The 25122-nt window shown below is 49.4% G+C and overlaps 1 protein-coding gene across 1 annotated transcript in view; it reads left to right on the top strand.

The window, feature by feature from the left end:
• The window catches only part of SH3PXD2B (SH3 and PX domains 2B), a 74973-nt gene extending 51212 nt beyond the window's left edge, over positions 1-23761 (top strand). The window contains exons 7-11 of the mRNA XM_028497489.1: positions 1697-1814; positions 4660-4886; positions 6947-6996; positions 7871-7990; positions 17260-23761. Coding sequence (XP_028353290.1) covers positions 1697-1814; positions 4660-4886; positions 6947-6996; positions 7871-7990; positions 17260-18795 — 2051 coding nt within the window. The 3' untranslated portion in view covers positions 18796-23761. The remainder of the gene's footprint in view (positions 1-1696; positions 1815-4659; positions 4887-6946; positions 6997-7870; positions 7991-17259) is intronic.
• Positions 23762-25122: the final 1361 nt, after the last annotated feature.

Genomic DNA, 25122 nt, shown 5'->3' with positions numbered 1-25122 from the left:
AACCCTGAGCATCCTACGGAGCCCAGAGAGGGTCTCTGGTTGCTAGAGAATCCCCAGGAGTCCAGGGCCTGTAGTACTGACAGTACCTAGTCTGGGACCCAGGCAGTGCCCACTTCTCACCTGGCCAGACAAAACATCTGTGCATCCGCGGGGTTGAGTTGCCCCCAGCACCCTTTACAGCACCCACACCCCAGCCTGCATCTGTGAGTGAGGAGAACAGCTGACTGCACTGTATACAGGATGTGTGCAGCTTGAGTCAGCTCAGCCCCCACAGAGCAGGTCAGGGGGCTAGATCAATAAATAAATAAACGCCCTGTGTGTTTTCTGTCTCCCTCTGCACCAGCTGGGAAGGCCACAGACAGCCTGTGGTGTTTTCCCAGCGAGAGTGAGAGAGAGAGAGGCAGCCTGGACACACTAACCATCAACGTCAGCCCACAGCTGGCTCAGGCCCTCCCTGCGGGCTGCAATGTAACCAAAACAGGAAAGCCCGCTCCTATCCTCACTGGCTCCCCTGGGACACTCATCTGTTATCTGTCTCAGCAGTCACTGCTGACAGTGTTGGGGATGGGAGCTATGCTCTTGCTCTCTGGAGGGCCCTGCCTGAGTGTGGCAAATCAACAACCCTGCTAGCGGGACCCTGCAGGGGGTCGGGGGTATGGTCCTGCTGTGGGAGGGACACAGCCCGAGGCAGCTCTCTTGGCTTTGGGGGTAGGAGCAGGGAACCACTGAGAGTGGGATGGAAGGCACCCCAGTGGTGTTAATGAAAACAGAAGCAGGCAGTCATTTCATGATATAGATCTCAAATCATTATGTGGTACACCCATAAGTCGATTATATCTCAGTTAAAAAAATTAATTTTAAAAAATAAAATTGAAGCTTCAGGCGTGGTTGGATCCAGGGGCTTAAAAACAATGAAAAATGGAGATCAGCTACCAGCTAGGTAATGAGCATTGCTAGCTGTCTCCTCCCTGGTAGTGATTCCACCCCAAACCATATGCTGCCAGATCCAGCTTGTCCCTGACCCTCCACCACTAAGAACTGCAGAGGAGCCGCAGAGGGTTTAACATCCGCCCTGCCCCTGCTGCAGCATGAGCAAGGTGACTCCCACCAGGCCCTTCATGACTTGTTCATTTACTAAACATTGACTGTTTTACTAAATAGTTCCTAAATATTCCCAGTACCGTGCCCAGTGCTAGAGAGAGGAATGAACAAGACAGACTCAAACCCCTGCCTTCCTGGAGCTTACTCTAGTGGGGGAAACAGACATGGAACGTAATATAAGTAAATTATCTGGTATGTTAGAAGGTAATTCCTGGTAAGGGGGGAAAATAAACCTGGGTAAGGGGGATGAGGGTGCCATGGGTCTGGGTATTACATAAGGCAAGGTCAAGGAAGGTGACCTTGAGGCACAGATTTGAGGAAGGTGAGTCCAGATGTATGATGCTGAGGGATTTCAGAGGAACTGACCTGCCGTTTGTCCTGTGTCCTGTTGCTTGCACAGGGTCATCCAGGGCTCAGTGAGGGTCGCTTATTGGGGGCCGGGGGCGGGGGTGGGGGTGGGAACAGAGGTGGTGCACAGAAGTCTTTGGAGGAAATCCCTCCGTACGAGGGCATCTCTCAGATCACAGCCTTGGCCATCAACGTCCCGGGGCTTATTGTGTCCTTGACTTACCCCAACATCTGTTTGTCCCCGCAGAGGAGAAGTACACAGTCATCTACCCATACACAGCTCGTGACCAAGATGAAATGAACCTGGAGAGAGGAGCTGTGGTGGAGGTCATCCAGAAAAACCTGGAAGGCTGGTGGAAGATCAGGTACCCTCTGCAGCTGGGTGGGTTTCAGGTCCTATAGGCTCCAGCTGCACAGATATCTGTAAGCAGTTGCAGAGGAGGTGAGGTTTCAGCCTGAGCTATAAAAGGACGCTTCTCCTCTGTGTTGTTTGGCTTCCTGCCCTACCCATATCCTTCTCTAAAAATCCATAATAAGCAAAACCGTCTCTAAACACACTGAACCACGGATAGCAGTAACCCAACTGAGCAAGACTGGTCTCCACCTCCAGATGTGTCTCGTAATGAGTAAGTGGAGACTGAAGCTGCCCTGTGTGAGTGACTTGCCACTCCAGCCCTGCTCTGAGAGCAACAGGATGCTTAACACCACAGGGACAGTAGCCCGTCCTAAAGCTGATCATTTGCCGTCATCTCTCAGAGTCCAGTGGAGACCGGCTTTCCAAACACTTTGTCACAGCTCTTTCACCTGTGTGATGGAATTGAAAACTGATAGGTAGGTAAGGTGGTCCTGCTCTGCTTGGGACTTTCCCAGTTTTAGTTATGAAAGTCCGGGGAACTCCCTCCTTGGTTACCTGGGCGGGCAGGGTGCAACCTCAGGAAATTAGGGCAAGAGAAGAAGCCTGAGGTCCCTGCCACCTGGTGTCTGTGCCTTGATGTGAGGCCAGACATGAGGCAGGACATTGGGACCACTCACATGGGGCTGAGTGTGTGACCCTTCATTCATTCAGCAAACCTACACCAAAATCTATTTTGGGCCAAGGTCTTTACTGAAAGCTGGTGAGTCAACAGTGAGAAAGAGACAGTAGTTCACACCCACAGGCATAGAAGACAGACTCAGACACAAGTACAGGGCAGGGAGGCGAGTGGGGTGTAGGAGGGCTGCACGGGACTTTGGAGCACAGAAGAGGGCTCCTCAGCCCGAGAGTCAGGAAGACTTCCTCAGAACTGAGGTTTGAAGCCGGAGTAATGACAACGATAACTCACATATCTGGAGTGTATGTGTTACCTTGCTGTATAACAAATTATCCCAAAACTTAGTGGCTCTGGAATTCAGGTGGCTCGACTGGGCTCAGGGTCCCTCATGAGGTTGCAGTGGATGTTGCCGCGGTCATCAGAAGGTTTGACTGAAGCTAGAAAGTGACCGAGCCAGGTTTTGAACCCATACCTTTCTACTCCAAAGCCCACTCAGCATTGCATGTGTTGCCTCTCTGCTTATGGCTTTGTGCCCCCAAGTGATGAACTATCTCATAGTTGATGCCTGGATTGTGTGTAGTCTGACGTTTTCCAATTAGCACAAGATTTAGTCCTTCTCAGAGGATATCTTAAGAGTGATAGAAACCAAACTGCAGATTTCTGCCTCCTTTTAAGTTTGCTTCTAGTTATAAAGGACTTTTTTTTTTAATTATTGAAATGCAGTGCTATTTAGTTCTTAAGGTGATTCTTGACGAGAGATGTGACCCTGCCGTATATCATCTCCAGTCTGTTAGAGTCGTCCCCAAAGGTGTGGGCACCTGTTTTGTGGTTCAGACCAGTGGGGTGCTGGCAATTTTAACAGCCAGCTCTCCAGGGAAAAATGCTCTTGAGTTGTGGTGTTTGCCAATTTCCTTGGTGTAAATACTCCCACCGTGGCAGATTTTAAGCTCCCACTGTGATGGCGCTAAATGCCGAGTTGGGAAGAGATATGAACAGCTGGCTCTCACAAGTGGTGTGAGCTGACTCCAGCACACCTCTGGTCCCAATCAACCCCTCTGGTCATGCTATTCAACTGAGTTCCATAGTGCAGAGGATTAAATGATTGTTACATTCGTTCAATTCCCTTTGGAATTCAGTGAGCTGGTCTGTCAGGGTCTCAGTCACTCCGAAGCTCAGTGACCTGTGGTAACCCTGGAACCAACCCCCGACCTGCTTCGTTCTCATCTGAACGCGTGTTTAATCTTCTTGTTGAGCAATATGACTGGAGGCCCACCCTGCCTATGCCAGGCTTTGTGCCGGGAGCTGGGGCTTCTGGGAAGAAGCAGCAAAGCAGCACAGACTCTGGTGCCAGCTTTCTAGGTCTGAATCTATTTTTGCCAACCCCCAGGTTGGATGGATGAACTATAGCAATAGCTATAAAGTGCTTGGAACAGGAATGACATGGAGTAGGTGCTCACTAAGTGTCACTTATCGTTATCATCATTGTCCCAGTAGTGATGACTCTGCGGGGACAGTGACTGTAGCAGAGCTTTGTGTCTGCTCACCCTTGCCAGGTCCACTGGCAATCTGTCCACTTGTCCCCTTTTTTCTTCCCTCAACTCACTGGGAGCGAGGGCCCTCACACACAGAGATGAATCATCCATGATCTTCGCCCCCAGGAGCTCGAGTTCTAAGTGGGGAGACAGGACCGTCACAACCAAGTGTCACTGTGTGTTATAGGTGCTGGGATTGTGGGGTGTGCAGGAGATAGTGGGGGCACCGTGGAGGGAGGCTCGGGAGAGGCTTGAGAGGGGGCATATGGTATTAAGCAGAGCTGGGAAAGAGGAGCACAAAAGAGAATGGGCTTTCCAGGCAGAGGGTCTCTAAGGGCAGGGGCAGGGGGGTGAGAGACGGTGGAACTTTTGGGAGAGCGCAAGCTATGTGGGGTGGGCGGGACATGGGGGTTGCCAGGAGAGAGCTGAGGCTGGGGAGGTAAGGAGAGGCCAGACTGGGGAGGCCCAGGTGAGGGCTTAGGCTTCATCAGGAGCCAGCAAGCAGAGTGCCAGCCTCTGGCCCTGGGCAGGTCATGGTCCATCGTTCCTGCCATCTGGGACCCGAAGTGGTATTCACAGTAGGAGCGCAACTTCTTCCCATGGGCCTGGCAGAGCAGTCTGACGTGTATCCTTCCCCCTCCTCCTAGGTACCAGGGCAAAGAGGGCTGGGCCCCAGCCTCCTACCTAAAGAAGAGCAGCGGGGAGCCTTTACCCCCAAAGTTGGGCCCCGGCTCACCCGCCCACGCGGGCGTCCTTGAGCTGGACGGTGTCTCCCGGCAGCAGAACTCGGTGGGCCGGGAGAAGGAGCTGCTCAACAACCAGAGGGATGGCCGGTTTGAAGGCCGCCCGGCACCCGACAGTGACGTCAAGCAGAGTAAGTGATGCCAACCCGAGCTCCCGGCAGCAGGGCACCTACTACGTGCCAGGCTCTGTGCCCAGAGGTCCTCACATGTTGTCCCTCATCCTCACGGCAGCCCTGCTGCCCGCCATCCTGTAGATAAGAAAACAAGCTCACAAACCCCAGGTCACTTGTTCCAGATCATTCAGCCAGCACGTTGCAGAACCTGAGTGGAGAGTTGTGGCTTTCCTACTCAAACCATGTTTTTTCCACTGTCTCGTATCGCCAGAGCTCCTGTTTCTCAAGCCCCTACTAGGTGCCAGGAATCTTATAATCAGTCTCACTGACTCCTTGTAACAGCCTTTGAAGGACCTACTCCTTTTATTTTACAGGTTAGGAAACAGAGATGAAGGGGTTTGTCCAAGGCCACCCAGCTAGTGAACAGTGGAGCCAGGACTTGAACCCAGGTCCCTCTGACTCAAGTGCCAGTGGTCTCTCTGCAGGGCCTCATTTCTGAGCCGGGGGAAGAAAAAGTGGACCCTGTGTTGGGTTTATTCCAAAGATAGTTCTCTACTCATCTTGCTTTTCAAAGCTTCCTTGTATCTATTTTACCATTTAATGTTCCCAGCACACCCGAGAGTAGGTTCATTATTGTTGTCTGCTGCATACCCAGGATGCCAGCCTCAAGCATGTGACCCTGTACAGGGCAGAACGAATCTGTCTGTTGGGAAAGGACTAAAAACTAGCCGCAAGGATACAGTCACTTGCCCCTCGCTGGGCTTCTCCAGCTGTTTAAAGTGACTCTTATGGTCAGTGAACTTCTTGAGTCCCTCAATTGTTCTCAGCCACTCTGAGAAAACACTGACATGCCATGGCAGGAACCTATCATGGCCAAGAGCATAGGAGGATTCCCATTAACCCTAGAGGAGCGGGTGAAAATCTGAAAGCCCGTGTCTCTGTTAGGATATATACGTTCAGATGCTCAAGCAAAGACTCCCGGAGCACTACTATCACACACATACACCCAATAACAGTGGCTCAAGTAATTTAGATGTTTATTTCTTTCTCACCGAGCAGTCAGGTATATGTCCAGAGCTGCCATGGCAACTCTATCCAGTCACGAGTCTTGTTATGCTGTATCTGTCTTGTGTTGCCCTCATCCTCCTGGTCCAGGAGGGCTCACCACCAGTCCAGCTAAGGAAAATGAGGCAGGGAGAAGTGGAAGACTGGACTCAGAAGCTACAGACTTGTTACTCTCTCGCATCCCATCGGCCAGAACTTAGTCACATGGCAGTACCTAGCTGCAAGGGAGTCTGGGAAATGTAGTCTTTATGTAGGCAGTCCAGTGTCTGGCTAAAACTCTGTTGTGATTTTTTTCTAATAGAAGACAGGAAAAATGGGTATTTAAGAGTTTAGCAGTCTCCTCTACACGCCAACTACCGAACTACACCTCTGTGTAGACCCATGCTAAACCAGCTCTGACAACATGTGGGGTGCCTTCCTCAATGTTCTGCCCTTAGCCAGGAGCCTTGGACCACTGCTGAGTCGTCCTCTTCTTGACCCTGAGACCCAGAGCAGGGGCAGCCCAACTCCAGAGTAAAAACCCCTGAAGTCCTCAGTCCAAGTTTGTTTGGCTCTGTTTATGCATTGTTTAATTTGGGTTTGTTCCAGAGCACAAAGCCAGGGGCAGTACCATTAACGCGTGCTTGCCGCATGCCAAGAGCCTCACCTGTATTGTTGACTTTCATCTCCACCACTGCTTCCAGGAGGCAGGCATTATCACCCCCTCTCCAGAAGAGGACCATGCGGCTCAAAGTCACATAACTTGTAGCCTCCCACCTCCGCGTTACTCTGAAGCCTGCACTTGTTGCCTTTGCTGGAAAGCTTTCCATCGCTCCAGGACTGGGCACCATCCCCTTGTTGATGGAGAGTCCTGAACCCAGTCTGAGTGTCCCCCTTCTAGTTGGGCTCTCCCACAGGAAGCGTCGCATTCGCTCACTGATGCCTGTGCTGAATGTGATGCCTAATCTCCTGCAGGAGAGAATAGATCTCTCGTGGTGTCCACCTCAGGAATTTTATCTGTCGTCTTTTTATAGGGTCACCCAAGATGAGACAGAGACCCCCTCCTCGCCGGGATATGACCATAGTAAGTGGACCCTTGCAACTGGGGAGCCAGACCCTGACCTGAGACTAGCCCCCCGACACTCACCTCGCCTTCTCCAAGGATGCACTCTTTCCTGCCCACACAGCAGCCTTGTGAAGCTAATCCCACTGACAGGTAGAAAGACTGAGGTCTAGGGAGATCAAACAGTTCGCCCATGGCTTTGTGACAATTAGGTCTCAGGATGTACTTTCTGCTTCCTGAGCCCACTCCGCTTTATCTTAGATAAGTCTTCTTGAATAACGTAACTTGAAACCAAAATGGGATAAGGCACACGTTTTGCTTGTGGTGCCATTCTGATATTTTACTTTCATACTCCATTTTTAACTCTGTAAGCAATACTTTGAAAATGGGCTTTCTTTTTTTAATGTCTGCCATTTATTGAGCACCTTTTGGGTGCCAGGCAGTATGCCAGTGTTTCACTGCATGAACTCATTGAATGCTCTCCGTGACCCCACCAGGTAGATCCTGTTATTACCCACATTCTACAGGAGATAAAACTGAGGCCTCCAGGAGGGGAAGGGATTTGCCCAAAGTCACACCAATGGGTCTGACTTGCAAACCTGTGTTCATTTCACAACCCTTGTTGCCTCTTAAGTTCAGAGAATATTGTCTTGCCCCAAATTTTCATGATTATAGGCAAATGTCCCCTGTTTTTCCTCATTGCCCTAAAGCTGAAAGACCAGTGACCTATCTGGAAGACGATGATCTGAGTGGTCCCCTTTCTTTTGTCCTAGAGTCCAAATGGGTCCGCCAGCCCCCTTGAGGGTGATTGTGTGCCCCAATCCCTTAGCGCCTCCCATTCAGCGCCATGGGAATGGACTTATAGTGGATTTAACACTGTGTTTAATTGTACCAGCCTCGAGGTCTGCCCAAGCCTCCCATCCCACCCCAAGTGGAGGAAGAATATTACACCATTGCTGAATTCCAGACCACCATCCCTGATGGCATCAGCTTCCAGGCGGGCCTGAAGGTCGAGGTGAGTGGACGTGGTCTCCCTTTGTCTACCTGTGATTCTTTTTTTTTTTTTTTAATTTATTTGTTTGAAGTATAGTTGATTTACAGTGTTGTGTTAATCTCCGCTCTACAGCAAAGTGATTCAGTTATACATATATATGCATTCTTTTTCATATTCTTTTCCATCATGGTTTATCCCAGGATATTGAATATCATTGCCTGTACTATACAGTAGGACGTTGTTGTTTATCCATCCTGTATATAATAGTTTGCATCTGCTGATCTCAAATTCCCAGTCTGTCCCTCCCCACCTACCTCCCCCTTGGCAACCACAAGTCTATTCTGTCTATCTATGAGTCTGTTTCTGTTTCATAGATAAGTTCATTTGTGTCATATTTTAGATTCCACATATAAGTGATATCATATGATGTTTATCTTTCTCTTTCTGACTTACTTCACTTAGGATGATAATCTCTGGGTCCATTCATGTTGCTGCAAATGGCATTATTTCATTCTTTTTTCTGGCTGACTAGTATTCCAGTGTGTGTGTGTGTGTGTGTGTGTGTATACACACCACACTTTTATCCATTCATCTGTCAGTGGACACTTAGGTTGTTTCCATGTCTTGGCTATTGTAAATAGTGCTGCAGTGAACATTGGGGTGCATGTATCTTTTTGAATTAGAGTTCTGCCCGCATATATGCCATTCTCATATGGCAACTCTATTTTTAGTCTTTTGAGGAACCTCCATACCATGCTCCATAGTGGCTGCACCAACTCACATTCCTACCAACAGTGTAGGAGGATTCCCTTTTCTCCACACCCTCTCCAGCATTTATTTGTAGATTTTTTAACGATGACCATTCTGACCCATGTGAGGTGATACCTCATTGTAATTTTGATTTGCATTTCTCTAATAATTAGCCATGTTGAGCATCTTTTCATGTGCCTGTTGGCCATCTGTACGTCTTCTTTGGAGAAATGTCTGTTTACATCTTCTGCCCATTTTTCAATTGGGTTGTTTGGTTTTTTGTTGTTGAGTTATATGAGCTGTTTGTATATTTTGGAAATTAAGCCCATGTCGGTCATATCGTTTGCCAATAATTTTTTTCAGTCCATGGGTTGTCTTTTCGTTTTGTTTGTGGTTCCCTTTGCTGTACAAAAGCTTGTACTACTTGTGATTTTTGATTCTAGGCACCATCTCCTATTTCTGTATTCTTTTTTTTTTTAGAAGCAGCTTTATTGAGATATAATTCACATACCATACGATTCAGTGATTTAAGGTGTAAAATTCAGTGGTTTTTAGTTTAATTACAGAGTTGTGCAACCATCACCACCATCAACGCTAGAACATTTCATCACCCAAATAAGAAACCCTGTACACATTAGCAGTCCCTCCCCACATCCCCTCAATCCCTCTCAGTGCCCCTGCCCCAGCCCTAGGCAACCACTGATCTATTTCCTGTGTCTATAGATTGGCCTCTTTTTATCACCTCCTCCTTCCTTGATTGCCTCTCCTCTCCCCTTTACTTCCCACTTCTTTGCTTGTCTACTCCATTCCCTGCATAAAGGCCATCATAAATCCTTTCTCCCCTCCCATTTCTCTTTTCTTTCTCATGGGGTTAGAGCTTGAAGGTGTTTCCCATGTTTCCAGGAAAGCCCATAAGTAATGGGATAGCAGTTAGGTGCCGGCCACTGCACTAAGCACCTCACATGCCATATCTCGCCTAATCGTATCATCATTTACTCTTGTGAGGCAGGACTATTACAATCCCCATTTTTCAGAGGAGGAAGCTGTGGCTCAGAAAAAAGGTGCTGTCCAAGGTCACACAGCCAAAAGGTGGTAGAGTCAGGATTTGAACCCATGTCTGTCTCCAGATTAGAACCAGGGCTATTGACATCCTGCTGTTTATCTGCCCAGTATTTGGGGATCTCAGGAGGATGGAGACCATATCTGTTTTTTACTTCTGTATCCCCACAGCTAGCACAGTGCCTGGCACGTGATAGATTTGCAATAAATGTTGTTGAATCAATGAAAATCCATCTCCCCACTAGCCTCCTGCTAACACCCAGAAAACCAGGGAGTGTTTTCTTCTTCATTCTCGTCCCTAACCCTGGCCTTGGGGCTGATCCACAGTAGGTGCTCAGAGAGCCATTCCTTTATGAATGAATGTTTGAATGAACGAAGGAAATAAAGAGTGAACAAATGATTACTGAGCCAGTGCATAAGTGTGGCACGTGTCCTAAGGGTCTTTAGTCACTTCTCTAGGCCTCCAAAGAACCCCGCCATTTTCCCTCCCGCTCTGACACCTCCTGCCCCACCCCCTCCCCCTCGAGTCCCAGGGCAGCTGCCCAGTGAGCCCGGGAGGAGGTGACTTCCCTAAGGTGCATCCTGGGTCTCACCACCACTGATTCTGCCCAAGCCTCTCTAGAAAGTTCTCCTCAAGCCAAGTGTCCTTTAATCCATGCAGACAGCAGGAGGGCTGTCTGCAGGGGTGTTTAAAGAACCTGGGTTGAATCCTGTCAAACTAATTTTTTAAAATGCAAATCCCAATCCTCACAGAGAAACTGAGGGGACGGTGGAAATACCTCCAAGGCTCTAAAAGGCTTTTTATCTGCTCCTTTTTTTTTTTCCTCCCTATCTGTTCTTACTAACTTCAAATCCACAGAGAGAACTCACAAGGCATCTTGCTTGTGCGTCAAGATAATTCTGTGCCCAGTTCCCCTATTTTGCTGTTTAAAACATGTATGTTATTCTGACATGAAACATATGCCTGTCTCTTAACATCTTTCCACATCAAGGGCTGTTCTTCCTCCCATGGCTATTCAGCCTTATTTCCACTGCTTTCCTCTGAACCTCACTGGTTCAGCTGGCCCTTCCCCACCTCTCTTGCTCTCTCTGCCTTTAACCTTCCTTTAACCCAGCTCCTAGTCCACTACCTGCTTTCTTATAGAAGGCTCTCCAGGCCATTCTTAGAACTGAACTTGGCGTATCAAAATCCACCTCATTCTTCAAATCCCTGCCTCCTCTGGGAAGCCTCCCCGGGTTCACACTGGTGTCCCTTCCCTACCCTTCCATTAGCTTCTATGGGACCATACATCTCAATCCTTAACTAAGGGCAGGCCCTCATTTGTGTACATAATGCTTTCTTGATGTTATGAAAAATGACTATTATTCTCCCCTCGTTCTTCAGTGATGGAGTTTTGAATTCCAGTCATCTTCCTTTGGCACTTTGAATAGATTGTCCCATTCTCTTCCTGCGTCTAGTGTTGCTAGGAAGCAGCTACTATCCACCTGGTCCTTGTTCTCTTTTTCATTCGCCGTCATTTCTCTGATTTTCTCAGGAGCTCCTCACTGTCTTTAAAATGCCGACGTTTCACTAAAGCATGTCTAGGTATGTTTCTTTATTTTTATATCCTGCTCAGCATGTGGTGGGTCTTTTCAATCTAAGGACTCAGGAGATCTTCCTAGAAATTCTCCCACTTTTACTTCTTTTTTTTTGGCAGGGGGTAGGGGAGCCCCGCCACATGGCATGCAGGATCTTAGTTCCCCAATCAGGGATCAAACCCTTGCCCTGTGCAGTGGAAGCATGGAGTCTTAACCACTGGACCTCCAGGGAAGTCCATCACTTTTACTTCTTTAAATAATGACTCTCTTCACTCTTTTTATTCTTTCCTTTTGGAATGGTTATGAAACAGTATGGGAGCTTCTGCCTCTATTTCCCATGTCTCTTAATGTTTCTTGCATATTTTCCACCTTCATCCCTTTGTACTGCATTCCTAGAGCATTCTGCTTCATCTTTTAGTCCATTAATTTGCTCTTTAACAGTTCAGTCTGTTTCTTATTTTATTTCAACAACTATCATTTTTATTTCCAAGAGGACTTATTGATTCTTTTTAATAGTTACGTGTTCTTGTTTCATAATAGCCTGTTCTTTCATGATGTCAATGCCCTTCTATATCTGTCTAAGGATATTAAATATGTTATTGTTCATGATCTCTCTCCTCGGTTGTAAATCCTTTGCAGTGCTGTTGGTATTTATTTCAGTTCTTTTCATGGTGTTAGGACTTGTCTTGGGCAGTACAAGAAGAGGCAGCAGTCAGACAGCCCAGTTGGGGAGTGTACACAAGGGGCTGGTTGACTTCCACTGGCTTCAGTGCCAGATCGGGGACTTCTGAGCCAGTCACTGAGCAGTGTCTTGTCTCTGACCCAAGCTCATTCTTTCACTGTTCCACTCGTGAGCAATCACCCCTTTCATACCACCTACCCTACAGGAATGGAATAAAGGGCATAGAGGGGTCAACCAGCCTTGCTGCTTCTGCCGTGGTATCCCAGTTAATCCCCTGTCACTTGCCCCTGGGCTTCCTAGTCTCAGATTGTACCCCCTCAAATTCTGGCAGGCCTCACACTGCTACTACCTTTTGCAACAAAACCCCCTGCATCAGTCCTGGGCCACAGCCCCTCCGTTGCAGCTTCTGCCCATCAGTGATTCCTCACAATTCCTGGTCCACTAACTGTTCCCCTTCCTCTTTCTGCGCTTGGCTTTGTATTGATATTCATTTGTTTCCTGGCTTTATTGCATTAAGGGGAAACCGCTGTTCATTCCATCCCCCATCTTGAAACCAGAAGTCTGGCTTGTGTATTATAAAAGTTTTTTTGTTTGTTTTTTCCCAAGAGCACTGAAAAACATGATAAAACCTTCTCCTTTAAGACAATGAGTTTCCAGCATTTTGTACAAACACACACCATTGTTTGAGCGTGCTGGCAAACAGGGCATTTGCCGATACACACCAGCACTCCCTGGCTCAGAGCCTTCCGAAATCCACCTAGGGCAGCTCAGGGTGTTCCGGACAATGCACTGAAGCTGAGGGCTGACTCTGTGTGCAGTAGGGAGTAAATGGATCCCTGTGGTCTTCTGGAGGTGCTGGGGAGTCTCCCTCCAAGGCTGTACCCGCACTTCAACCAGAACCATTCCCCTGTGTCGTTTCTGGCTTTTATTCTGTCTGTTTTTGCTAAAGCTGAGCCAATAAATAGCTCACATACCCAGCATTCTTTTCCAGGAAGCACAGATGTAACCCATCCTTGAAACTTCTCTGCTTTATTATTGTTCTGTGATGTCAGCATAGGTTCTGCTAGTGATGACTTGAAGGACTTGAGTGAGAAATAGTTGACCCTACAGTTTTTGGTTTAACGAAGAGTTCTTATGATAAACGCTGTATCCTTTGTTTTCTTCTCCAGTTTTGCTTCCTGGTTCAATTCAACATCATCTTAGTGTTCAGAATTCATTAATGGAACCACAGTATTCTAGCAGTGGAGCTACAAGGAATACCTTAGTTCCTTGCTTGGTCTATGTATCTTCAAAACATGTTTTACTAATGATGATACAGACACTTATCTGTGCCGAGTACCTTACGTCCTTCATAACTAATCTTCAAACAAGTCCCAAGAGGTCAATACATTGAGCCCATTTTATTTTTTTTTAAATGTCGATACAGACACTTATCTGTGCCGAGTACCTTACATCCTTCATAACTGATCTTCACAGAAGTCCCAAGAGGTTGATACATTCAGCCCATTTTATTTTTATTTATTTTTTAAAATTTATTTATTTGTTCATTTTTGGCTGCATTGGGTCTTTGTTGCTGCGCGCGGGCTTTCTTTAGTTGCGGCGAGCAGGGGCTGCTCTTCATTGTGGTGCACAGGCTTCTCATTGCGGTGGCTTCTCTTGTTGTGGAGCACGGGCTCTAGGCACGCGGGCTCAGTAGTTGTGGCACACGGGCTTAGTGGATCTGTGGCTCCGCGGCATGTGGGATCTTCCCGGACCAGGGCTCAAACCCATGTCCCCTGCATTGACAGGCGATTCTTAACCACTGCACCACCAGGGAAGTCCCCAGCCCATTTTACAGATGTATCTGAGACAAAGAGAGGTTAGGTAAATGTCCAAGGTTACATAGCTGGTAAGTGGTGGAGCTGGGATTTGATCCCAAATCTCTCTGGTTTTAAAGCCCAGGCTATTTTCTTTCTCCATTCTTGTGATTTTACATGTGCGTTTACAGGCCAACCTTGGAGATATTGCAGGTTCAGTTCCAGACCACCACTATAAAGCCAGTATCACAATAAAGCAAGTCACATGAATGTTTTGGTTTCCCAGTGCCTATAAAAGTTGTGTTTACATTATACTGTAATCTATTAAGTGTGCAATAGCGTTATGTCTAAAAAAATGTGCAGACCGGGCTTCCCTGTGGCACAGCCCATGTGCCACAACTACTGAAGTTTGCGCGCCTGGAGCCTGTGCTCCGCAACGGAAGAAGCCACCACAATGAGAAGTCTGAGCACCTCACTGAAGAGTAGAGAAACTAGAGAAAGCCACAACTAGAGAAAGCCTGCGCACAGCAACGAAGACCCAACATAGCCAAAGATAAACAAAATAAATAAATTTATTTTTTTAGAAAGTACAGACCTTAATTTAAAAATACGTAATTGCTAAAAAATGTAAACCATCATCTGAGCCTTCAGCAAGTCGTAATCTTTTTGCAATAGTAACATCAAAGATCACTGACCACAGATCACCATTACACATATAATAACAATGAAAAAGTTTGAAATATTGTGAAAATGAGCAATTTTTTTAAAAAAACAACGCAGTATCTGCAAAGCGCAATAAAGTGAAGCACAATAAAATGAGGTTTGACTGGGGACTTCCCTGGTGGTGCAGTGGTTAAGAATCCACCTGCCAATGCAGGGGACACAGGTTCGAGCCCTGGTCCGGGAAGATCCCACGAGCCGTGGAGCAACTGAGCCTGTGCGCCACAACTACTGAGCCCACGTGACACAACTACTGAAGCCCACGTACCTAGAGCCCATGCTCCACAACAAGAGAAGCCACCGCAATGAAAAGCCCACGCACCACGACGAAGGGTAGCCCCTGCTCGCTGCAACTAGAGAAAACCCTCGTGCAGCAACGAAGACCCAACGCAGCCAGAAATTAATTAATTAATTAATTTTTAAAAAATTTTTAAATGAGGTATGACTGACTGTATTCGTAATAGCTCTTAGCTTCTCTCTAGTAAATGAAAACTCCAATACATCACAATTAAGAACACAAATGTTGAGAGCTTCTGCCATAGTACATAGTAGAGTGTAAGCTTAGCAAATCCTCATTGATAGATTTCATTTTGATTATTGTTCTATTTTCATTTGCTCACGTACATACTTAGTCTTAGAGTTGTCGAATTCACGGATGTGCCGACAATGACTTGAATGCCCAGAATCACCTTCAGTCATTACCAGAGCTACCAAGTGTTGATAAGATGCTGGTCACCAGCACATAAAGGGCTTCCATTTATCAGTACTCTTTCATGGAGAAGCTCCAGTGGGACGTGTTAAGTGTATGCCTGCCACATGCCTGCTGCGTTCTCAGTACTCTCCCCTGTAATTTAATACTAATAGGTAACATTTTCTTTTCAGCCTTTACCAAGTGCTGTTGCACACATTAGCTTATGTGGTCATCATGGAAACCCCACAAGTAGGCATTACTGTTCTTACCATCCTCTCTGTTTTGTGATGTGGCATCTCAGGCCTGTGGCTTACCCAGGGCTGTTGAGGCAGATGGAGCCAGAACCCAGGACTGCAGCCCCAGAGGCCAGCCTCTGCTCCTACACTGGGTCTGTGGCTGCCTTTCTCTCTGATCTGGGTGGCAGAGTGCAACAGCAGAACCATACCACAGCCCTCGGCCCCTAGCGCTTTCTCACCTCAGGCACGGCTGCCCCCCAGGCAGGGTCCGCTTTCCAGGGCAGGGCTGGGTAGTAAAGGCTCAGGCTCTGGAGCCCACCAGGCTGCCTTTGACTCCCGCCTCCACCACTGACTTTCTGCGTGACCCTCTGCGAGTTCCTCAGCTCTCCTGAGGCTTGGTTCTACGTCTGTGCAATGGGATGACAATCCCCATCTCATCAGGTGGTTGTCATCGTTAATCAGCTCTCCTGTGCACAGAGCCTGCTGCGGTATTGCTGTTTCTTAGTTTGCTCAGGCTGCCATCACAAAAGACCGGGTGGTTTAAACAACAGAGATGTATTTTCTCATGTTCTGTAGGCTGGATGTCCAAGATCAAGGTGTCAGCAGGTTTGGCTTTTCCTGAGGCCTCTCTCCTTGGCTCACAGCTGGCCACCTTCTCTCTGTGTTCACACGTGGTCGTCCCTCATTCTGGATGTTCTGTGTGTCCTCATCTCCTTATAAGGACAACAGTCATATTGGACTAGGGCCCACCCTAATGACCCCATTTTAACCTAATTACCTCTTAAAAGGCTCTGCCTTCGAACGCAGTCACGATCTAAGGTACGGAGGTTAGGGCTTCAGCATATAAATCTGGGGGGGACTCAATTCAGCCCATAACATGCAGTGTGTGCACCTTTCACCCATGTGAATTCAGCCACATGGTACTAAACGAAAAGGAGACAGGAAACATAAGATATTAAATAACGTGAGTGATTCCACCCACCGTTCCAGTCAATGGGTGTGTATCCCAGAGGGAGAGGGAGATGAGATGAAAGTTTGTTGTACCTCCATCAGTGTCAGTTCCCAACATGAGCTGGGTGTGATCCCCACATTTAAGGATGCACATTTTGCATATGGCATGGCATATAAACACCAGCCAACTGCTTTGTCTGGTACTCAACCAAAGGAGCAGCGATCAAGGCTAGTTTGGGCTGTATCGGGGGTTTGCCTTGAACTTCTTCAGAATTTTAGCAGACACCGCTGGTGGCCTGCCCTGTATCCCAACCCCGCGACTGCTTCCCACCTCCTATGCCCGCCTAAGGGCATCACCCAGAAAGGGGGAGGGTTAATGTCTTGGGGAGGGGGAGGGACTAGGGGTCAGGAGATAAGTGTCCCCACCCCCAATGTCTGATTCTGCACAGTCTCTCAGAGGATCCCTGTTAAATTAAGCCCCACTGGCCCAAGAGCATTAACCTGCTCCTAACTGGCTCTCCCTTTCCTCAGTTCCTCACTTGGGCTTCCTGGAATCATCTCTCAAGTTAACTACCTACACCCAAGTTCATGTCTCAAGGACTGATTTTGAGGAAATCCAAAATTACACGAGCACCTACCCCCATGTAAGATGTTTCTGATACACAGCAGTCTCATAGATGGTCCCCCATAGATATTGTCTGGGAATCTGACGAATGTAAAACCCCTGATTCCAGAACCCCAGCTGCATGTGGGTTCTCCCAGACCATCCTGGCCCACTGGCCCTGACACCATACCTGCTCAGTGCTTTCCTCTGCCCTCCCTTCCAGGTGATCGAGAAGAACTTGAGTGGCTGGTGGTACATTCAGATTGAAGATAAGGAAGGATGGGCCCCAGCGACTTTCATCGATAAGTATAAGAAAACCAGCAACGCCTCAAGACCCAACTTTCTGGCTCCCTTGCCCAATGAGGTGACACAGCTCCGGTTGGGAGATGCAACAGCCATGGAGAACTGCACGGGCAGTGAAGCCGTCGGCCCGTCCCGGCCCCTACCTGATGCACCACATGGGGCTGTGGACTCCGCCATGCCATGGTCCAAAGACTGGAAGGGTGGTAAGGAGGTCCCAAGGAAGGCATCTTCAGACACGTCCTCATGTGCAGGCTACGAGGAGATCTCGGACCCCGACCTGGAGGAGAAGCCCAGCCTCCCTCCGCGGAAAGAATCCATCATCAAGTCGGAAGGGGAGCTGCAGGAGCGACAGAGGATGGAGCAGCTCAGAGGTTCTTCGCCCAAGCCTCCTGGCATGATCTTGCCAATGATCCCAGCCAAACACGCGCCTCCAGCCCGGGACAGCAGGAGACCAGAGCCCAAACCTGACAAAAGCAAGTTATTCCAGCTGAAAAATGAGATGGGGCTGGAGTGTGGCCACAAAGTATTGGCCAAGGAAGTGAAGAAGCCCAACCTCCGACCTGTCTCCAAATCCAAAGCTGACCCACTGGAGGAGAAGCCGGAAGCTGTTCCCCAGAATCCCTTCTTAAAGTCCAAACCTCAGGTTAGGCCAAAACCAGCTCCTTCCCCCAGGACAGAGCCACCTCAGGGCGAAGACCAAGTGGACATCTGTAACCTCAGGAGCAAGCTCAGGCCTGCCAAGTCCCAGGAGAAACCCTCGTTGGACGGAGAGAGCAGCCCCCAGGCTGGGGGAGGCCAGGACGTGGCCATCAGCCGTGGCTTCCTCCCAGGGGAGGGGCCTGGCCGCGCCCAGGACAGGACGAGCAAACAGGATGGGCTCAGCCCAAAGGAGACGTCCTGCAGAGCCCCTCCAAGGCCAGCCAAGACCGCAGATCCTGTGCCTAAGAATGTGCCAGTCCCTCTCCAAGAGGCTTCCCAGCAGAGACCTGTGGTCCCTCCTCGGAGACCACCACCCCCCAAGAAAACCTCCTCGTCGTCCAGGCCCCTTCCAGAGGTCAGAGGGCCGCAGCGGGAGCCCAACGAAGGCAAGGCAGCTCCTGTCCCAGGCCGGGCCCTGCTTGTCCCCCCAAAAGCCAAACCTTTTCTCTCCAACTCCTCAGCGGGGCAGGATGACATGCGAGGCAAAGGTGGGCTGGGGCCACGGATGATGGGCAAGATGGGAGAAAACAAGGAAAAAGTGGCTGCAGCCCCCTTCCCCAATGCAGACGGCCCCAAGGACTTGTATGTGGCCGTGGCCAACTTTGAAGGAGACGAAGGTACCAGCAGCTTCCAAGAGGGGACGGTGTTCGAGGTCCGGGAAAAGAACAGCAGTGGCTGGTGGTTCTGCCAGGTCCAAAGCGGGGCCCCCTCCTGGGAAGGGTGGATTCCTTCCAACTATCTCAGAAAGAAGCCCTAGCCTGCTCCCTTCCTGCCTGGAAGTCCTGCACGACCCTGCCGGCTTTACCTAAATATTTAATATGCCTCTTAATTTATCATCCTCCATGCAGCTTCAAAGGAAGGAAGACTGGAATACTGTGGTTTCTTCCCTTCTCTGGGTGGAGAGGGATCCCTCCCATCACAGCATCCCCTGGAGGCTCAGAGGCCACACCCCTTTCTCTCTACTCAGCATCCCTGCCTTAAGGCCAGTGGCATTGCCACCCAGCTTCCCTGCCCACCCAACAGCTGGACCATGACTCTCTGAGGCCTCTAGGACCGGAATCCATCATCTGGAGAAACTACAGAAAGGGTCTCTTGTTGCTCGGATCAGGCAGAGTATGGGGAGCCCCGCCTCCAGCGACCCAGCACCCCACCCAGTTCATTCATGTCAAGCAACTTGATTCACTCAGTTTCCAAAATGCCTGGTCCCAGGAAGAACTTCATCCTGTAGAAGTCAGCTCCGTTGCCAGTTCCATGGAGGTGGTGTCTTCCCCGAGGCCTCAGGTCCACGGGCCTCTCAGGTTCAAGCAGATGCAGCTGCCCCAGGAGTGGGCCCAGGCAGCCACCCTGCCTCCCTTCTGTGCTGGGACCTTGATCAGTTCTAAAGGAGTGCTTCCAGCTCCAAGCATGCTCCACTTTCCTGCTGCAGGCTGTGGTCCAACCCAGGGCTTTTAAACAAGAATCCCCAGCCCGCTTTTGGGGGGGCCTTTCACTTCTGCCTACCTAGAGCAAGAATCTCAAGGTTTGTTTGAATAAGGGGACCATTCACAAGCCACGCCCCTTGGGAAACCTAGGGGCGTGGCCAAACGCCAAGTACAGTGCCAAACTCTGTACTTGGCACTGCTGAACCCTCACAGCAGCCCTCTCTGATACTATTATACCTGTTTTATAGATGAGGAAACTCGGGTTCAATGGGCCCAAGGGCACACTAGCTGGGAAGAGGAGGAAAGGGGATTTGCATCCAGGCTGGCCTGACTTCCATGCCTGTGCCCTTCCCCTGTAAGAGGCAAACCAGGCGGGGAGAGGGAGACGGCAACTGGCTGCCCTGGGGTGTGCATGTGGGGGCCGGGTGGCTGCTCCCACACCCAACACCCCTCCAACCCATTGTAGCATCTACTGAAGGCTGCCCTGGACCCCATATGGTTGCTCCACACAGCGGCTGCCCAGGGCCCCGGTGCTGCCACAGAGCCCTGTTTCCTGCTCCTATGCTGGTGCCCACCCCGGGGGATAGAACTTATGGAGCAAAGGGAGCCAAGGTGGTCTCACATGCCAGCCTTGAGGGACCCTGGTGGCTCAAGGGCCAGCAGCTGAGTGTCCAGCAAACTGGGCAAAGTAGGCAGTAGTCCCATAAGGAGTCGGGGACCCGAGGGCCAGGCAGAACCTCCTGTCTCTCTCTACTGCTGCTTCCTGCTCCTCTCTGGCACTCGAAGAGTAGTTTTTTTTTTTTTTTTCCATGCACTCTCCCTCTCTGTGGTCTCACTGGAAGGAGCCCAGGGCAGCCCTTGCACCCGTTTTGACTGATGTGGTTCACTGAGTCACGCAGAGACACAGCTACACTGCAGAACGAGAATCAGGACCCAGGCTTTCTGGCTTCCAGCCCAGAGCTCTTGCCTGGGGTCCAGGCTGCCTTGGGGGGGTGCGAATGCAGCACCCCTCCTTATCCCACCCTACTCTGCAGGGCAAGAGGAAGTGGCCCTCTGGCCCTGCCCCCAGAGATCTCTGATGCAGAGTAGTCATCTGCTGCCATGCTTTGGGGACCACAAGGGCAGCTTTCCCAGGGATGCTCTCCGTCCACCTGTAGTGCCAAAATTTATGTGCAAACAGCTCTCTTCCACTCTCCCCTCCCCACCCCTCCTCACTGCCACATGGGCTCTGGATGCTTCTCCCCTGATCCACAATCGCATCTTTATTCCTTCCTTCAGTAGGTCCGTAAATCCCACACCCCGAGAGTCTTGGGACAGGGCCCTGAGGTGCCCTGCCCTGCCCACTTGCCCCCAGCCCTGTTCCCAGAACCTTGGGGGGAAGAAAGCAGCCAGGGGCAGAAGGGAGAATGGGAGAGGGCCATCCACCCTCCAAGGTCCCCTCACTCGGGAGGAGGCCCCACAGCACGTTTTCCTGAGTTTTTGACCCATTTTGGTTTCAACACCATTCGTGAAGCTGTTATGCAGGATTTGACTACATTTCAAAAGACAAAACTAAATTTTTTTTTTCTGATTATCTCTCAGCTTTCATTGGCCTTTTCTAGTATTTCGTGAGTGCCTACTATGTAGTAGGCGCTGGGTGTAGACCAGGCTGTGGATGGCTCCGTGCCTGGCTGTGAAGAGCTTTGATTTTTGTGTGCAGATTCCACTGAAGGCGTTTGTCTTTGGCTTCATGTCCTCCTCCCAGGGGTCAGCTGAGTGGGAATGGGCTAATTCCGCCTTTTTCTGGATAGAAAATTTTCCCTGCACGTGAAAAAGTAATTAGCCTTTTTATTATTATTATTCTGGCGTGAACTGAAGGTACTAAAGCCACATTTCTCTCTGTTCACTGTTCTTTCCTCAGGACACATCTGTGGCCTGAGGACTCCTCTCTCCAGCTCCTCCTACCACGGTGAGGGCACTTCCCCAGGCAGCTGCAAGGGACGGTCTTGATGGCCAGTGGCTCTCCCTAGCTGTCCTCACCTGGGGGCTTAGGTTGATACCATCCAGGACTGTAGCCAGCATTCTGTGCACATTTGATAGAGCAGATGCAAAACCCCCTGGAGTCACCACTGTGGCAAATGTCCAGGGCCATAGGAATAACTTTTGTGCCAGACTCCGGGCAGGTTACCGGTGCCTACGCACGCTCCCTCCTTTAATTTCATCCTCACTTCAACCCTGTGAGGTGCCTAGGGTTAGCCCCAATCTGTCATGAGAGCACTGAGGTTCAGAGGATGAAGTCCGCGTCATCCAAATATTGACCAAGCTGAGACTTGAATCCAGTTTTTTCTCCCCAGTGCCCATGACATTTCCTCTGCCATCAACAATGAAATGTTCATGGTACTTCCAGGGAAGCAGGTGACCCTCCCTCTTAATTTAGGTTTTTCCTCTCCTGATCCCAGGATCACTCATGTCAGTAGGTCACAGGCCAAATGCCAGCCCAGAAAGGCAGGCAAGGATGGGTTTTATTCCTTTCCTCACCCCTGCATACTTTCTTGGGATGGCTATTTTATCTTACACCCTAGGGCAAAACTACAGCTTGTAGTCATAGCGCCAAATCTTTGGAAAATCTGCATTTTAGGACCACCACTTGATAAAATAGGCCTTTACTCAAGTTTTTTACTCAGAATTTCTTTGCCATTTGATGGGTTTATGTCCTTGTCCCAGGATGAGACTTGGGGAGCTGGGCTGCAGCTCAAACCATTTTTAATGCCCTGCCCTGCCGGGAAATTGCTAGAGCCTCACCAGGCTTCCAGTAGTCATGTTACACATCCTCCACAAAGCCCCTCCACATGATTGATTTCTTAGACAAAGTTCTTGGCCTTAAAACATTTCTGGGCCCACAGGGGATTTCCTTACCAGGTAGAATGTAGGAAAACAAACTTGCCACATTAAAGGACAGATGCCAAATCTCCCCAAGGTTGGAAGACCCTACTCTTAGGCTGAGGGATGGACAGTCTAGTATTTATTTAGTCTGTACCGAGTACACGGCACTGAGTGGAATGAAGTAGAAATCGCTCCTGGCCTCAGGTAGCTGGCAACTCAACATCATCAAGAACGAGAACATTCGTGGCTCGGCTTAGCTTCCATCCTTTCATTATTTCTGAGTTTTTAAGTGTTGCGTCAGGTCTTGCCCTTCACTTTGGTTTGTGACAATGTATACGTAACAGCCTGAGTCACTCGTGGCAGTCTTGTCCCCTCCTTGGTTGTCAGGCCCCTCCTTCAGGGCTTTTGCTGCAAACAACCATACCAGACCATAGACCGAAGATTCCCTATTGTCAAACCGTGAGGCCTGAATGAGTAGGAAACTGGCTTGCATTGAGGCCTGAGGGTGCGGCAAGCCCTCCCTTAGCCTGGAGGAATTGCTCCTAACTTGGCTAAGCTTCTAACGTCTAGATGGACCTTAGCCCGTGGAGGTCACAGACAGAGTTGTGGAGTTGCAGAGTTAAAACCAGGAGGCTCCAGAGTCTTTGTCTGCTGATGGACCATCTGCTGAGGACCCTTCTCACAGACTTGACCGTCCAGCCCCATGGGGTAACGTCTGCTTTCCGGTGCTACCTTGTGGAGTTTTCAAGCCAGCCATTGTGTTTCGACATTCCACCTTTCCCGTTTTTATCGTCTACTCCCAAATAGGCCTTCTTGGCTCCAATCAGGAACAAGGGACTCAACTTCTCTTGTCCTTGAAGAGGCCAAATCCAGTGCCACAGCCAGTAGCCTTCACTTTCAGGTCTTCTATAAACGTACAAGAGGAGGTGCACCCACCAGGCTTATGATGGCAATAAGCAGTCCTAACACAACTAAGGTGTCCATATTTTACCCCAGTGTACGTCCGTCTGTCACACTGTGCCCGTGTAATTGTTAATAGCAGCACCCCTTTCACTCATGGAGTGATAACAAACTGGTCACCTTGGCTACAACCCACATTTCCTGCTTCAGGGAACCACCAAGTAACTAGGCCACTTCTTGCATCCCTCCAGGAGCAGTGGGTTCTGACCACCTCGCGTCTGCTCACAGGATGATGCTGGAGATCTCTGGACATCTCAGCACTCCTCATAGCCTTGGCAAGCTGACACATTCTGGTGGTGTCTTTGTTTCCTTTTAACACACACGAAAAATACATGAGGATATATAATGTGAGGGGGGAGGGGTGATGAACAATGAATTAGCTGTAGCATGTATAGACTATATACTTTACCATTAGACTTTTTCTTTTCTTTCTTTTTTAATAAAAAAAAGTGCTTGACTGGTTTCAAGCTTCATTGTGAAGATGTGTCTATGGATTTTATTTGGCTGAAGAAAGGGTGAGTAGCTTTGTGACCTGGCATCTTGGCCTGGATTTGGGGATCAAAAAACAGAAGCCTGTGTGAGCTAGGTTTGGGCATTGCTCAGAAATAGGGATGGCTCCTCTCTCTGGGCCCTAGTGTACTTTGATTCTTTTAATTACAATGTCCGGAAACCAAGACAAAGCTTCCTTGTATTCACTGGGTATCTCCCACATCTCGGCTCTGTGCCTAAAGGTGGAAAACTTTACAAGTCCAGGGAGTTTGAACCTCTCGCTGGCATTGCCTGATGGGCAGGGAAGTAGGAGGGTGCAGCCACGTTTGGGCCACAGGGACTGCCCAAGCCGCCTGCTCCCAGGAGGTGGAGAGCATTGCCTGATGTTTTATTACTTTCCCAAAGGCAGCACCAAGGCAAAACCAACCACCGGTGTGGAGCCTCCTTGGTCCCAGGTGAATCCAAAAGGACACCACCACCCCACCTTCCTAGGAAGAGAAGAATAGAACCAGCAGAGTCCCAGCACAGAAGAAGTTCAACGGGGAAGATTTAGAGACAATATTCATCCCACATGGGAGGAAACAGTTTAAAGCAATGATCTTCTGGTGCACCTTACTTAGGAATAATCTTCCTTCATATATTAAGCTCTGTTCCCATAAGAAAGGAAAGTCATTATGTGGTTTAACACCACCACCCGTACCCCACACACTCCAGGAGCGTTTTGTCCCAAATCTCCTAAACCAGGAGTGCTTAGTCTCAAGAATACATCTGGTAATGACCATGGCATGGGCTTCCCGGGGCAGGCGTGCAGGGGCCCCTGAGCCTTGTGGGATGGGATGGGAACTGGACCGCGGTCAGGAATCAACCTGACTTTGTGTCTCTGGGGTTTCTTGCCCACTACCTTCCTTCAGTTCTGAATTGGAACTGGCACACTCACCACTGCTATCCTGTTCCAGGAATGCCACACCAAGCACGTACCCACACACCTGCAAACACTCTTCTCTAAGGGGTCATGGTGAATATTGGGGGTCCAAAACTCATATCGAGGGGCCGCTCTTCTCCCAGTCCAGAGTGTTTAATGTCCACTCCTTCTCTCGTCCATGTCTATCTGGTCCAGGTGTGCCTCCTCACCATCTGGCAACCCATGCCTCCCAATCATTGGTTCTCAAATTTCAGTGACCAGAAGATTCAGTCAGGGAGCTTGTCAAAGTGCACATTCCTGGGCTGCATCCCCCAAAAGTCAGAATCAGCAGGAATCTGCCTCCTTAAAAAGTACATTGTGAGGAAATGGTCTGCATGCTCCACTCTGAAGAGATGGCCAAACTCAGCCCCTTCCTTACCTGGCATAGTAT

Source organism: Physeter macrocephalus, chromosome 2 (assembly GCF_002837175.3).
Source record: "Physeter macrocephalus isolate SW-GA chromosome 2, ASM283717v5, whole genome shotgun sequence".
Taxonomy (NCBI): Eukaryota; Metazoa; Chordata; class Mammalia; order Artiodactyla; family Physeteridae; genus Physeter; species Physeter macrocephalus.
The sequence above is the reverse complement of the archived record's forward strand: the minus strand, read 5'-3'. Positions and strand labels throughout refer to the sequence as shown.